General features: G+C 42.4%; 1 protein-coding gene across 1 annotated transcript in view; it reads left to right on the plus strand.

The window, feature by feature from the left end:
• Positions 1 to 14,575, plus strand: part of RNF150 (ring finger protein 150) — a 121,536-nt gene extending 106,961 nt beyond the window's left edge. The window contains exon 7 of the mRNA XM_074588915.1: positions 13,132 to 14,575. Coding sequence (XP_074445016.1) covers positions 13,132 to 13,250 — 119 coding nt within the window. The 3' untranslated portion in view covers positions 13,251 to 14,575. The remainder of the gene's footprint in view (positions 1 to 13,131) is intronic.
• Positions 14,576 to 14,972: the final 397 nt, after the last annotated feature.

The raw sequence follows: 14,972 nt of genomic DNA on the forward strand, positions 1-14,972 counted from the left end.
GCCATGGTGAGATTCACCTCTCAATCAGAAAACCGGCCACAACCGTAGGTAGAAAATGTTACTGATAGTGAAACTGTGGAGTAGGCTGCAGGGAAGATCAGTGCTGGAATAATTCCTCTTCAAAAACTGTATAATTATACACTGGAATTAAAACGTGTTGCAAGGTTTGATAGGCTTGTTGAGGTTTAAGAGAAAGGAGCATTAGCAGCAGAACTCATCTGTCATCGTAGGATGTAAAAAAAAAAAAAAAAAAAAAAAAATTTAAATCTTTGTGGGTTGGTGTTGCATGAAGGGTTCTTTTGAAAACCAGGTATTATAGCTTTTAACTGACATCCGGCTGCGGTTCTGTGCTGGCAAAGCGATGAACTAAGTAGCTGGGGACCTTGTACAGTGAATGATGCTAATTGCTAGCAAATCTGAAAGGGATTATGTCATGCAGCCACTACAATCGTGGAGAGTAGACTCAACTACCCAGGACATCCCTTCCAGTGCAGGTGTCCTAAGGCTTCCTCTTTAAGTAAAGAGAAATACTCCATGTGTTAAATTAATTGTCCTACTGAAGCTATTGTGAAGCGTGGTTTCTGCACTATCCACCCTTCCTTGCTATTGTTTTAAAGCAGCATCATCACTTAGACTACAGAGAAGATGAAAAATCTGAAAACAGGGAAGCATTTCAGGTTACTGATTTTAAAGGAGACATTTATGGTAGCTCCAGCAGTTGGTGGTGACTCATCTTAAGTGTTTCCCAGTGCTCAGTGAAGGTCAGGGCTGTCCTTTGTGTGTATGAGGGAGGATCAGACACGAGTACCTACCAAGAGTACATCTGAACACAGGGCACTAGAAATGAAGTGTACACTGTTTTCAATTAGGGTAAAATTTCCTTATGTAAAGATTCTGCGAAACTGGATATTAAAGAAAGCTTCCTTGCAGAATTTTTAAATGATCCTAGGCTCCTCAGTAGAGAAGTGTATGAATGTGGTAAGAAGCCCGTAGGAAGGAGATTCAAATTAGTAGAATATGTTACTTTGAAAGCATCTAGAATGTGTTTAAAAAAACCTGCTGCAATTCTAATGAAATTAAGGAGTGGCACTTCAGCTTGTCACGTTATTTTTCTTCATTGCTAATGCACATATAAATGGCTGAAATTGTTGCTTCGGTATGGAAAACTGGATGTTCTTATTTAATTGATCATGCTAGTAATTCTTAAATGTTTTGTGTTGACATAAAAAATGCCTGGCTAACCAATTGAACCATCCGCTCCATGTAGACAGAAAAATGTCCGTTTACCCATGTGCCCGTCTTGGCATAGCAGAAATGGTATAACTATAGGGTATGGCTGTAGTCATCTGTTCAGATTCTTACTTTGTTCCAATACCTGTGTCAGACCTGTCTGCAGAATATTGTGCTGTTGCGGATGCCACGCCATCACGAACAACTACATCTCCCAGTACCTGGTGGAGTTTGTGAGGCTGAAAAGCATGTGCTTTGCCTTTAAATGAGGGATTTCTTACAGCGTCGCTGAGGCACTGTATGGTTGAGGCTCCATGATTCTACTTTTTGCTTGTTTGTTAAAAGACATTTTTCTACAGTTGAATTGCTTATAAATCAATCTTTATCTTTTGAACGACAGTAAGTAGATAAGCCATGGCCTATGACAAAGCATATAATTAAGCTGTCCAATTTAAATCAGGTTAGACAGTGCTGTAAAGTTAAAAGAACATATGTTCTCTGGGTTGTTGTGCTGTTTCTGTCATGTATTCTGATTTTTATGGACTTGTGACAATTGATCTTTAACCTAAGCAATGTTACTTTGGTCAAATGTCTCCCAGGTTTCTGGGGGCATGTACCTGACAGTCCTGTCGGAGTGTAAGCATGTGACAGGAGACTAGAAAGGGTCAAATCCTGCAAGCCCACATGTGGCTGGTGGGAGGCAAAACACTGATTCCACTGCAAGGTGTCGAGGGTGGGGGGGGCAGGCGGAGGGGGGAAGTGTGACACACGATGTTATGGTCGCTGCACATGTCTGTTGTTTGTGGGCAGCCCTTGGGGAACGTGGAGGATGCTGAAGCTGTGTGGATGGGTGACCACTGAATGCCGGACTGATCTGCCCAGACTTGGCAGGCACAGTGGTCCCACAGCTGCGCCCTGCTTCAGGCGTTGGAGATGTTGCTGCAGCAGAGCCAGGCTGGTTCTCAGGCGTGTTGTTTCCTTCTACTGAAAAAAGGAAGACTGTTTTCCCCTTAAGCTAAAAGTTACACTGTTAAAAGTTGTATTTTGCTAGTGACAGCAGTAAAAGGGACGTATCCAATATGCAGGTTCCTCCACCACCGCTGTGGGATTTTTCTCTTTTGGCTTCATTACTGTGTGCATTTTTTTTTTTTCATATCTAATGAGAAGACATCCCTGGGTGAAATTTTTATTCTGGACATTGCTAATGGAATTCAATTTCAGCCAAGCATTACCATCACCAGATGCGTGGTGAGGAAGGGGATCCTAGCGACATGCACAGAATTCAAGAGCCCAGGAATGCTGGGCTAATGACTTGTCCCTTTATCCTGCAAATGGCCTGGAGATCTCAGATGGGGCCAAGTGTTAGCAGCCTTGGAAAGGAAGGCAGGACCATGTGTGAGAGAGAGGGAGAGAAGATGCTCCACCCATGGAGGTGCTCAAGGCCAAGTTGGATGGGGCTTTGAGCAATCTGGTCTAGTGGGAGGTGTCCCTGCCCCTGGCAGCAAGGTTGGAACTAGATTTAAGGTCCCTTCCAACTCTAACCATTCTATGATTCTCTGAAGATACACATGCACTTTATTCAAGTAATTCCACTACTGTCGAGCTTTTCAGCCCCCTCCTTCTCATTAAATCGTCTAATACATGCACGGGCATTTTTGTGATGTCTTTGCACAAGGATGTTCATTGTAACTGCTCATGAAGGTTCAGTTTATGATTCCTCAGTACTGTGCTTTGCTAGTGACCTAGGGTTTTTGAGAACCTATGCAGTAAAAGGCATTTAAAGAGACAGATTTGAAAATCACACACATGCCGCCATGACAGTCAAACTCAGCCAGACTCACGTGAGCTTTTCCAACCCCCTCATTCGAAAATTAGCAGGAGTTGTCTTTAAAGCAAGCTGTTGTTTACTGCTACAGCTGTGTGCATGCTTGTAATTGAGGAAGCAGTTCATAGTGATTAGGCAGAAATGGTTTTCTTTCTGCTTGTCACAGCAGCCTACGTTTCACATCAAGTTCTCAGAATTAATTGCCCCCGCGCAGATTCTCGCTGGCTAGTAGCCACCTTTCTCATGAGCTGAAGCAGGAATGAGAAGCTTTGGCCACCACCCAGCCGCAGGTGCTGTGGGACGGGCTCTTCAGTTGCCGCCAAGGGAAGGAGGATGCCTGTGGGTTGAGCATCCCTTTTCTCATTCCTTCTGGTCAGGAGTAGGGTGCAAAGCAGGAGGACGAAGCAGAGTTGCTGTGCAGGTGCGGTCAACAGGGATCTCCAGTCCTGAGAAGCAGCCATCTCAGGTGGCTTTGTGCAGCTGCTTCTGCTGTGGAGTCCCCCTCTGCGGCATGATCAGACCAGACAAAAAGGTTTTGGAAACCACTAGCTTACATTTGAGTCTTCTGATTTAATATTGTATCATGCTTGGGGGTATTGCGATACCTCTCCAGTGTGACTGCTCTGAGGGATTTGTGTGGTGTTGGCCAGTACGTCTGTAAATCACCCTGTGAAAGGACATTTCTTCCTTATGTTCCTTAAGAACAGAACAGAACTGAAGTTTCTCTTACCATTACACTCTCGCTCGTTCAATCCAGCGCATTATGTGTCTGAGTCAGGCTGTAATTTCCTTCTCCTTTCAGGCTTGCAGGAAGCAGAGCACACTGCTGACACGGGTTTTTCAAATATAAATAAGAAAGTTCAGTCACAATAGCAGTCACCAGTATAGCCTATGGAAACTGAGATGCAGATGATTAAATTATGTGATTATACTTCTTGGATGTAAAACCCTCTTTATTATGACAGCCTGCCAATAGGCCATGTAGCGTGTAACACATGCTAGTACAGACAGCATTTAACTCGACTTCTGTCACATACCTGCTGTTCCTTCAGATTTTTAAATGGCTGGCAGTGTGATTAAAGGTGTTTGCTCGCTGCTCAAAGGGTGTATGTCTCTCAGACATCTCACCTGTAAGAATCCTTGCAGTATCCCTTACACACCATTAATGTGATGAAGCATGATGGTTTTTAACTTTATCACTCAATGCTGTTTGTTTTGCAGTAACACCAAGGAGACTCTAAGCACCAAGCAGCTGCTAAGAAAAGCAAGTAAAAAAGCAGTCCGCGTGCCACACCTGACGTTTTAGACATATGACATCATGACGCCGCAGGGACAGCTTGCAGATGTTGAATGCAAGGCAGGAAGGGGGGGTCCCTTTACCCTTCCCTCTTTCTGAATGCTTCATTCCTGGAGTTGGCTGCAGTACTCGCCTTGTGACTGAGCCAGCCCGTTCAGCTGCTAGCCTAGCAAAAAGCGTTGCCAAGGTAGTCTGCAGACATTTTTTAAAATTAAGTCAACTCCCGGGCCAATTAAAGGAATAGCAGAGCTGACTCAGGATGGATGGCCGGAGGGTGAGGTGGGGCGGGGGGGTTGGACTTCCACTGCTTGGCTCTGTCATGCTGCTGGTACACGGAGCTGTACTTCAGCTAAGTCAGAAACTTGGTCTGCATACCGAGAAATGAAATGGAAGAATAATAGAAATGATCCGAGGATAATACCTGCACATGAAATGTTGGTAGCAGTGTTTGAGACTGCACGATAATAGTGATTTTAGTTCAGTCTGGGTCTAGGAGACTTTTTTTGTGAGTGAGTTTGGCGAAGAGTTGAATTAGATTTTTTTGTTTAATATGAAATGGAAAACTTAATTTAATGTTCCTTAGGACTCTTGGAGTAGTGTAGGGAATAGAAAGATATTACCAGAAGTAGCCAAATTCTTTCAGAATTAAAGATCTTTGATTATTTAATGTATTACCAAAGGTAACTAAGGTACTTGAGAATCAAAACTGTCATGTAGTTACAGCTCTGTGCTTCAGTATTTTTGAATCTTTTCTCTTTTTATGGGAGATCTCATTTTTTGATTTTCAATCAAATTCATTAATAATTCTGCATGATCGAAATAGTAATTATTTCTAACAGGCTGTACATTGAATGCAATCCATTCAGATTTATTTCTGAAACTTACTGTGGGCTCAGAAGACCATGCTGTCCTGACCAGAGGTGCACCTGGGGCAGTATTTGGGCACTGAGGATGGCCAGTGGTGAAGGGTAAGGAGGGTGTGCAGCAGCATCCCACTGTCGCTCTCCCAGACGGTGGGAAGGCTTGGAGGGAGAAGGGAGAAGCAGCTTGGCAAAGGTTTAAGGGGACGGATGTCCTGTTGTGAAGGAAGCCGGGTGGTTCTTGTCTGGTGATCAAACAAGGAGAGAGTGTGGGAGTGAAGAATGGGGCCAGCCAAAGATGGAAGAAAATACTTTGTAGTGAATAAGACCAGATGTGCAGATAAACTGTGAAAGACCTTGAATATGGGGATTAGCTGATATGAGAGCGTAGAGATTGGTGCAAGAGACCTTAGTGTGATGACTCCCTTGACTGTTCAGGTAATCCTTCTGATTGTATTTTGACTGAGTTTCCAATAGGAAAGAGGAAAGACTAGTCATGGGAAGAGAAAAAGATATGGCAGCATTTAGGCCAGAGAAGGAGTTTCCCTGCTGGTCCCAGGGCAGGAACATGATGAGCTTGACCCGTAAGAGTAACGGGAAAGAGGAAAGTATACTGAAAGCAACAATACTAGGTTTTCTTGTGTCATACTTGGCAGAGGCATGTTCATTATATCACAGAGAGGGTTGGCAGCTCCCTGCTAAGACAGCTGATCAAGAGTTCCCAAAATGTCAGCCAGCCTCTCAGAGAGACAAGTCAGATCTCCAAAGTGTTGACTCCTAAAATAATGTTAATACGTGCTGTGAATTTCAAAGGCCTTGTGTTCTGACTCATGGACAAAATCCTAAGGAGCTAGTACATACTCATTAGAGATAGATATAGATATAAATGTAAAATGAAAAAAATGCTTTGCTTTTCCAGCCAATCAGGTCCAACCGTCTCCATGCAATAACATCTGGTATGCGTTCTTCTCCTTTTGCTCAGCTTTCTGCAAATGTGTTTGCTATTGGCTCCATGTGTTTTATATCATATGGCCTTATTTGGACAGATATTTTTTTCCTTTCTTTGGATATAGCATTTCGGTGCTGTTTATGAAAATGAGTTTATTGGTCTTGCCAAAACATAAAATGTCTTCTCAGGTAACTGATGTTAAAGTTCATTGCTTAAGTGCAAAATGTTCCAAATTTAGGCTTCAGAAAATTGGTCGTATTACTAATAATTTCCCTTTCGTTTTTTGATGCTTGACTTGAGGTACTGGGATATGATTTCCAGAAGTGCTGAGTACTTACAGCTGTAGCTGAAGTTAGTAGAAGATACGCTTGAGGCATGCAATGTGCAGGTTAATGCTGTAACTGAAAAATCAGGTTTAAGGTGTCTTAACTGGGTACCCAGAATCAGTGAATGCCTTGAAGAGTCGTGACTCTCCATCTCAGTAGCTCGTGTCTAGAATGATGAGGATGTTACCCCTTCATATACTGCAGGGTGCTTGAAGAAAAGGCTATGTCTTTGGCTGTTTTCCATTAAGAGATGCTGTATGTTTTCCCAAAACATATATCCTAGAGAAAGATTAAGGGAAGAAAGTTTGTTGCCTTTTCACTCAATAAGAAGAAAAAAACAAGTTTGCTTTGGGAGGTACTCTAGTCTTTTGTGTCATATCCAGGCCCATCTATCAAGTCTCTCAACCGCTTAGGGGTTTGATCCAGTTAAACACATTTTTGAAATGTTGGCTTAAATGAATCTCGCCAGGTCATGACATTTAGTTCTTCCTGGTGTGATGATGTTTCGGCATTCTTTGCAATATATTTCCAATGTTGTCTGCCTTATCCTCTGGATGAAGCCCTGTTGCTGATAGCATGTTCACAGGGCTCTGGCTTGTTAGTTATGGAAAAGACTAACCTTTTCTTCCAAAAGCAGTTACCATGCTCAAGTACTTTTTCCCCTTGCTGCTCAGATAAGTCTCTCTCTGATGCTAAGGAACTGCAATGAAATATTTCCCCAGTACTTTGTTCTCAATTGTAGCCAGCCAGAGTTCTTCATCCATTTTATTAGCCCCTGTGTACAAAAGGACCACGCTAGGAACGGGGTTTTTATAACCATTTCTCCTCAAACATATTCCCACTGCTTCTTTTGCATTAGAGATTTTATAGGCATTTTTTTCCGTGTGCTTTATTTCAGTTGTTTTGTTAGCGCAGTTATGGCCTGTTCTAAAGCGTTACGATTATCAAGGTGATATGGAAGGAATTTGAGACTTACTTATAAAATGATCCAACAAGAAGTGTTGGATGGTTAATTTGAGAATGATTTTGAGAGTTGGTAGGTTTTTTCTTAAAGAAGAGGGTCTTAGCTATAAAATAAACTTGATTGGTACTGTTGTGGAAGGAGTTGCCATTTGAGGTACAAACTTCCTAGGACCATGCTCCTCCTCCTAGACTATAAGCAGCAAAGTGATGGTGTGGCAAGGCTGCAATGGGAGGGAGCAATAAACTCTGTAATGGTAAAGTGCATTCTTGGGCAGACAAAGATAAATAGAGGGCTCTAGAAATGTCTCTCCCTGTCATAAATCAAATGTGATGAATAGTGTTCTGGTTGTTCTGATACTGGAAACAAAATCTGAGTAACACTGCTTGCCTTGGCAGTTCGCTGTGGCTTCCTGCTGAACAAAATCCATTTTGATAAAGGTCCTGTATCAATGCCTCTAATGACCGTGGGTAGATTTTCTTCTCAGGTCCTCAGAGCTCCAGGAGATGGTCATATTTCTGGCTTCTTCTGGAGCAAAATGCTTCTAGACACATGTGACTGGGGGCAATGTTTGTTTAGTAGAAGTGAGTCCCAGACTGGAATAAGGTTCACACCAACACATAAATTTTTGATATTTTTCTAGATCTGAGAGCATACCTGTCACAAGGGATTTCATGGTTTTGGCTTAGTTCTGTCTTCAGAAAATGAAGATTTCTGAAATAAGGTATATCTCACAGTAGTGAGAATGTGAAATGAATAGTGAAATCAAGTCCAAGTTTTGTTGTATATTTATTGTCAAAACGAGGTTTTAGGCAGAGTCCCATTGTCTGCGATACAATTTCTGCCAGCTAAGGGTGGGATAGTAACTGATAAATTTTCCCCAGCTTTTCATTAGATGAAGAAATCCATGATTACTCATTTCTCCTCAAAGCTGTGCATCTACCATCAGGAACAGAAGATCTGCACATAACAAGACTTGCTTTTTGTGCTAAATGCTCACCTTTATAGCTTGGCAAAAGGCTACACCTAAGTCAATAGCACGGTAGCAGCTTTTCCTTACCCTCTGATTCCTGTGTCTCTCATAAGATGAAAAAAACCATTAGCAGCTGCACAGCTTTCTTCAACAGTTTAATTGTGTGTGGAGCAGGACTGAGTGTGCTGAATTATTTCATGGAGAGTTGATAATAAATGAGGGAAGGGAGACTGACTCCCAACTGAATATTTCTTGCTGCGGCCTGTGTTTTTAATCCACAAGAATAGGAGGTTACTGGCTTTAGTTACACTTTCAGTAGATGAATTACACACTTGGTGGCAGCTCTCATTTGACATGTAGTGATCGATACTTCTCTGCTTACTCACAAGTGGCTGTAAGAGCAGAGAGCTACCTGAAGGTCCAGAGAAGGAAAAAAGTCTGTCATCTTAGACAAACCTTACATGCATTCAATGCTGAGAAGCTTCTGCTGTATAACATTCTAGTGTATTCTTATTTTTCTGCTGATTTCCTGGGTGCAAATTGCTTGTGGAACTTTTAGGGCAATCATGGAGTTCTGCAGCTTTTCCAGCTCCGTGAGCCTGAGGGAAATCTCAGCCTCTGGGGCAAGCAGGAGCAATTTTAGGAAAGCCCTGTGGCACTGCCCATGTCCTTGGGACATCAGAGCACAGATGTGGCCTTCTTGGGAGGAGCCTGGGCTAAGCAGGAGTGAGGCCTCCCTGAGTGCAAAACCCACCACAGTTAGACCAGCTTGTTCCTCATCCTTGAGCAGGTCATTACAAGTGTATCTCGATTTGTGCCCTGCCTGTATGCTTACCTATGCATGGCAGATGAATGTTTTTGTAAATGCACTTTTCACTCACTGTTGAATGCTTAGATCCCTCCCGAGACTCTTAAAAACAGTATCAAATTCTTAGAAACCCATCGTCTGACCTTTTTCTTTTGGAATATTTATTAGTGTACAACAGCTCCGGACTTACTCAAAGTGTCAGGAGTAGCAGCAGCAGTAGATAACTATTACTAGTGTGCAGTCTTACTGTTTCTAAAGCACCAGAGTAATTAGCTATTTTCATCCTTGTTTGATTGCAATTATACTCAAATATAAACATCACTTAATGAACTTTGCCGCAAGTAAGGGCTGTACCACTATTATGTAGGGCAGTTCCATATCTACGTGGTGATACTCTTCCTGCATCAGCATAATTAAATTTAAAGTAATACTGGCTAGAGAAGGAGTCTGTTTTATTGCGCCTCTCAAACGAATGTGTGTCAGGGAATATAAGCGAGTGGAAAAAGTCTTGTCTGGAAGTGGGCAGCGTGCTGTGGTGTATTGCGTTTCGCTGACATGAGAGGAATGTGGCAGCAATGTCTACAGTTGCCTGCTGTAGGCACTAGCACTCAGGCTGAAAAGCAGCTTGGGATGTGCCTTTTGCTTCATTAAGCAAAAGGCTTTACGCCCGTGGCATGAAGTGCTGTGAAACACAGTGGAAGTATTAAAGCGTGTGTTGCTAGACAGGATTGCCAGTCTCAAACATCTAAAATCACAAGTCAGACATTCCAACATAAAATCTCTCTAGAAATTAGGGATGTGTTTTTATAAACTCTTTATTTTTTTACATCTTGAGAGTCATCTATTTTTAAGTGAAAACTGAGATCTTCGCTGAAAGTTGAGATCCTCACCTTCCTTCAGGGCTTTAAGAAAAACAGCAAATTTCATAAAACTTGCAAAAAGGTGGTAAAAGTTCTTAAGAGTGTGTCAGGCATCTTCTGTAGCAGCTGTGTGATTGTACAAGCTTTGCCATTGTAAATAGGATCTAAAAAGCAGGGATGCAACGTGCAGGCTAAGCTCCTGGCACTTGCAGTTTAGTTGAGGCTTGCTAGCCTTTAACAAATGTCACTAACTGTGCTGGCTCACGGTATTGAGCAGCTGGCCAAAAGACTTAAAAAAAAAAAAAAAAAAAGCCACCACAGTCTAGAAAGCCTGTGCTGCGTGGGGGAGCCACGGCGAGGCAGTTTGTAGGCCTTACAGCCAGAGTTACCTACAGCTGATCTGTACCTGGTGTCACTTCTGCAGCTTCCCAGAGTTGCATCCCGTGCATGCTGGGGTCAGCAGTAGGACTCCTGTTCACAAGAGCAAGCAGGTAGTGCTGAGGGATGCATTCATTTCCTTGTGCTGTCTGCGGCTGCCAAAGAAAGGTCAATGCTGACCCTTTCCCTGAAAGGGAAGGTGTAAGGGACAGGGATGTCCGCAAGTTTTTCTCCCCACTCTGCTGAAGCAGCAGGCTGTAGCTTTAGGATTTGGAACTGCTGCACTGTTAGCAAGAAAGAAAGGTGGAGCGTTCGTGTTTCCAGGCACTTTTGCAGCACTGGAAAAGCGGTGCCAGGGCATAGGCGTGGGCATTTTTAGGATCCTATGTTCATTGTTCCTACTGACCTAAACTTCAGTCCCAAAGAAGACAAACTACAAAGCCTACACTTTGGAAAGACTGAGGTCCAAGAATTTGAATAATTGTATGGGATTTTTAATGTAAAACTCAGGTTTGATGGTTTGGAAAGCGGGTGCTCCTGTACATGGGTTGGACAGTTGGTAGGTGAGCCGTAAATCTGCTGCTGTTCTATCTGCCTCTCTTGAACTCAGTTGAGATTTTTTTTTCTGCTGTGCAACCCTAGAAGAAACAACAATTCTTGAAATACCATTCCAGCACCATAAAGGCTTCTCATTTGATGCTCTGACATTTGTTGTTGGCAGCTCAGCCTGCCTCTTCAGCATGCATGTGGCTGTCATCATTCAGCCAGTCCTCCTTCCCTGCACAGCTACTTCGGAGGAACACCACCTTTCTCTCAAGAGTGCTCCAAGCGGTTGTTTAACGTGGCTAAGCCTCAGGAGCTGTGTCAAGCAAATGTAAATTTGCTTTTAGGTCAACATTTAAAGCATCATTTTCATTGTTTTTAAGAATCCTATTAGTTACAGAGGAAGGATAAATAATCCAGTGGTTTGGAACCACATCGTTCTGGCTCGGGGAGCTGTTACCACTACAGATGACGTTTTAGGTCTTGGAGGTGTATGTGATGCACTGTTGTACTCTTGGATCCAGCAGTTCACCTGATGGTTCAATGTAATTGAAGCCCACTGAAGTCTGCAGGAGATACTCAGTTCGTACTTCCTCCACCTCCAGTGGAAACATTTATAGTCAGAAGCAATGCCTTGAAATGTTTTACTACTGTCATATTGATAGGGGGAAAAAAATAAACAGATATAAAGAGTCTGTGTGCATTAATTATTTATCTTGCAATCAAGAGAGTATAAAAATAATCCAGGGCTGTAAAGGAAAGTGCTGGCTCTTTCAGTTTGAATAATGCAGACCCCGCTCAAGCATTCTCTGCAGAACATGAGGTCTAATCCCAGCACAAGTAAATAGATGTTTTTTTTTCTGTAAAACAGATTTAAAAATCATGCAGCTCTTGAGAGGAGACTAATTGTGCTCACTTAGCTTCAAGTGAATAATTAAACTGTGAGGAGTTATTATTTTCCTGGCTCCTCTGTAATGTTTCTTACTTATTAATTCTTAGATATTCAACTTTTAGACTTTTTAGCATCAATCAAGCTCTGCTTCTATTGTCTGAAAAATAAAATATGTAAAGGAAAAGCTGCCACGGATTTAAATACATTGTATTGTTACAGTATAAATATCGTCATTGTAATTAAGCCACTTGAAAATATGAACCATCAACTTTTTCTCTCAGGGACTCAGGCACCTATGGGATGTTTGTGCCTTTGAAAATCTCCCCAGAGATCCACTGTGCTTTGTTTCTCCTGATTGTTCTTGAGAGAAAATTAGCTTTTAGTCCTTTAAAATCTGTTGACTTTATCTGCTACTAAATACACACGTAGTAAGGGCTGTGGGATCAAAACAAAAACAAGTTGTTACTCCTACGCTTGTAGTTTGGCAAAAGTCAATAATCTGACTCTTATTGTATTTGGGATCATGGTGGATTAAGGTGGATCCCTTTGGCCTGGATCAAGAACCTGCAAGGTATCTTCAAATCAGAGAAAAGGGTGAATAGAAAAGAGACTGGAAAAGGACGAGAGGAGGCACCTGAGGGGGCAGGTAGCCTGGTCCTGAGTCCTGGGGCAGAACTAACAACACCCTGTTGCTCCTTCCAGACATTAGCCTACTAGCGCGCTCTTAAAAGTCTCCGCTAACAGAGATTCTGTCACCTAATGAGAGTTTGGGCAGATTTTTTTCCCATTAGAAATGTTTTCCTGGTGGAAATGTTTTCCTGTTTTCCACCAGGTGCCTGTGACTTTGTCCTTAAGTTGCTGCCTTTGTGGGGAGAGTATGATGATGCCATGTTGAGGGAATTGAAAGGGGATGGGGAGGAAAGTGCTTAGGCAACATGAGGAAGGTTGTAGAGATGAAAGAGCCTGGATGGAGAGCCCCGTGAGGATTAGGAGGGGAAGAAAGTGTTACCCATCCAGGCTCCTTGCCATCATGTTTCTCGCTAATGACGGCTTGAACTTTCTGATATTTTTTAAATACTTTAGACAGATATTGAGTAAGAGCAAAGTTCAGAACCTAAGCACTACCTCAGTGGTGGAGAAACCTCTCATCTGCAGAACTATAAAATAGTGATACGTTGACATCAAGATGTGACCATAATGCCCTTTTCCTGTCTTTTCTACCCTCACAGATGAACAGGAGCCAGCAGTCAGCAGTGATTCAGATATTTCATTGATTATGGCAATGGAGGTTGGACTGTCCGATGTGGAGCTCTCCACTGATCAAGACTGCGAAGAGGTGAAGTCTTGAAAAACAAACAGAGATCCAACACTAAACTACAGGGGAGGGTCACAGGGAGGGACCGAGTCAGCTTTCTAGGATTTGGACCAGTCATGCACATGCCTCCAGAGCACTGTCACTCCTGCACACTCCATTCTGAGATGGTCACGAAAAGCAATAGCAACAGTTGTGTCTGCCTGGATGCGGTTTCATCATCTACATACGTTCATTTTGTTCACATGGGAGATGAACGCTTCCAGTTTACCCACGTGCTTGAGAGCAGTCATGTAACTCTTCAGTGGCTCGTAAATACGCAACTGAAATGACAGCTTGAGTGTTTTCTACACTTGTTTGATTGGGGGTTTGTTTCTTTTTTTTGAAAAGACGTATGTTTGTTTGTTTGTTTGTTTATAGTTTGTAATGGATGGACGCTCTGTTTTTGTTGACTGACCCCAGCTTTTTCAAGAGTTCAATCCAGAAATCTGAATTCCCGTTCACTGGTCACTTCATGATCTGACTCCAGGATTTATCATTGCCTTGTTGTTTCTGCGTGAAGTACACGTGGCTTCAGAAGGACGGTGCACCAGCACCCTGCATTAATGTGAAGCCTGCTCCCATTAAGTGGGAGCCTTGGAAATGGTGCATTCTGAAGGCCTTTATTTGTAAAAGAGCTATGAATTAACAGAGATTGCTGAGATTTGGGTTAAAACTTCATTATGTTGGCTTTTACTTAGAGCTCTGCTATAGACGAGTATCGTACAGTGTGAAAGAGAGAAAGAAAAGCTTAAAGCTTCACTCCGTCCTTGTAGTCCTTTGCTATATTTTATGCTATTAGCAGTTGTCAGTACATTAATGGCCTTCCTTCAAGTCACCATTCAGTAGCTGAAAAAGAAGATCTAGTGTAACATCATGTCTTTTCTTAATTTTACAGACTGAAATCTGACCGGTAGGCTAAAGGAGTGTCTGAGAGGTTTCCAGAGGCTGCTTGTTGACAGCTGTGCAGTACACGAATGATGAGAATATTCTCAGAAAGGGTCTGGCGATGCTGAGATCAGTGTCAGAAATTGCTAATGAAGCAGGAGGCAGCTGGTTGGAATGTTTACTTCTGGTTTGTTTGGGGTTTTCTTCTTAGTGCATTTCACTTCTTATGTTTTGATGGTACTTTTTGCCCGCTTGTTATCCAACACAAGAGTTCAGGTCGTTCCTCGGCCTCCAGAATCCCTGTCAACATTGTCGCAAGCATAATGGCATACTTGCGATTTGTATATAGGTATATGTACCAAAATATTTTGGATAGAGGGGAGGAAATTTGAAAATAAACAGAACTAACATAAATTGGAACACTTAAACAATAATGACCTGTGATGATTATTTAGTTCAGCCTGAGCTCTGCTTTCCAGGGAAAAGGTTATTGTTACTTGTTCACTGTATGATTTCGTTCTTCAGTCAAAATACTCAACTGTGGAGGGGCATTTTTAGCTTACTGTTATACAAGAGTAAATGGTTTCCGTTGACAGTCAGATGATTTGAATCACATTACTGCCTCCTGAGTAAGTCCATAGAATCAACAATTCATCTTACATCGAAATTTCATGGAGAGGTCAAACATTTTGACTTGATGGTGTCATGGCAGCATCTCAAAATGCAACTATTAGGGTTCTTGCTGCATTTGATCTCCTTGTGGATTTACTCGTTAGATGCGGAAACCAGCTTCCAGCCAAAATTGGGTTTGTCAGACCTTATTCAGGAACA

This window comes from Larus michahellis, chromosome 5 (assembly GCF_964199755.1).
Source record: "Larus michahellis chromosome 5, bLarMic1.1, whole genome shotgun sequence".
NCBI lineage: Eukaryota > Metazoa > Chordata > Aves > Charadriiformes > Laridae > Larus > Larus michahellis.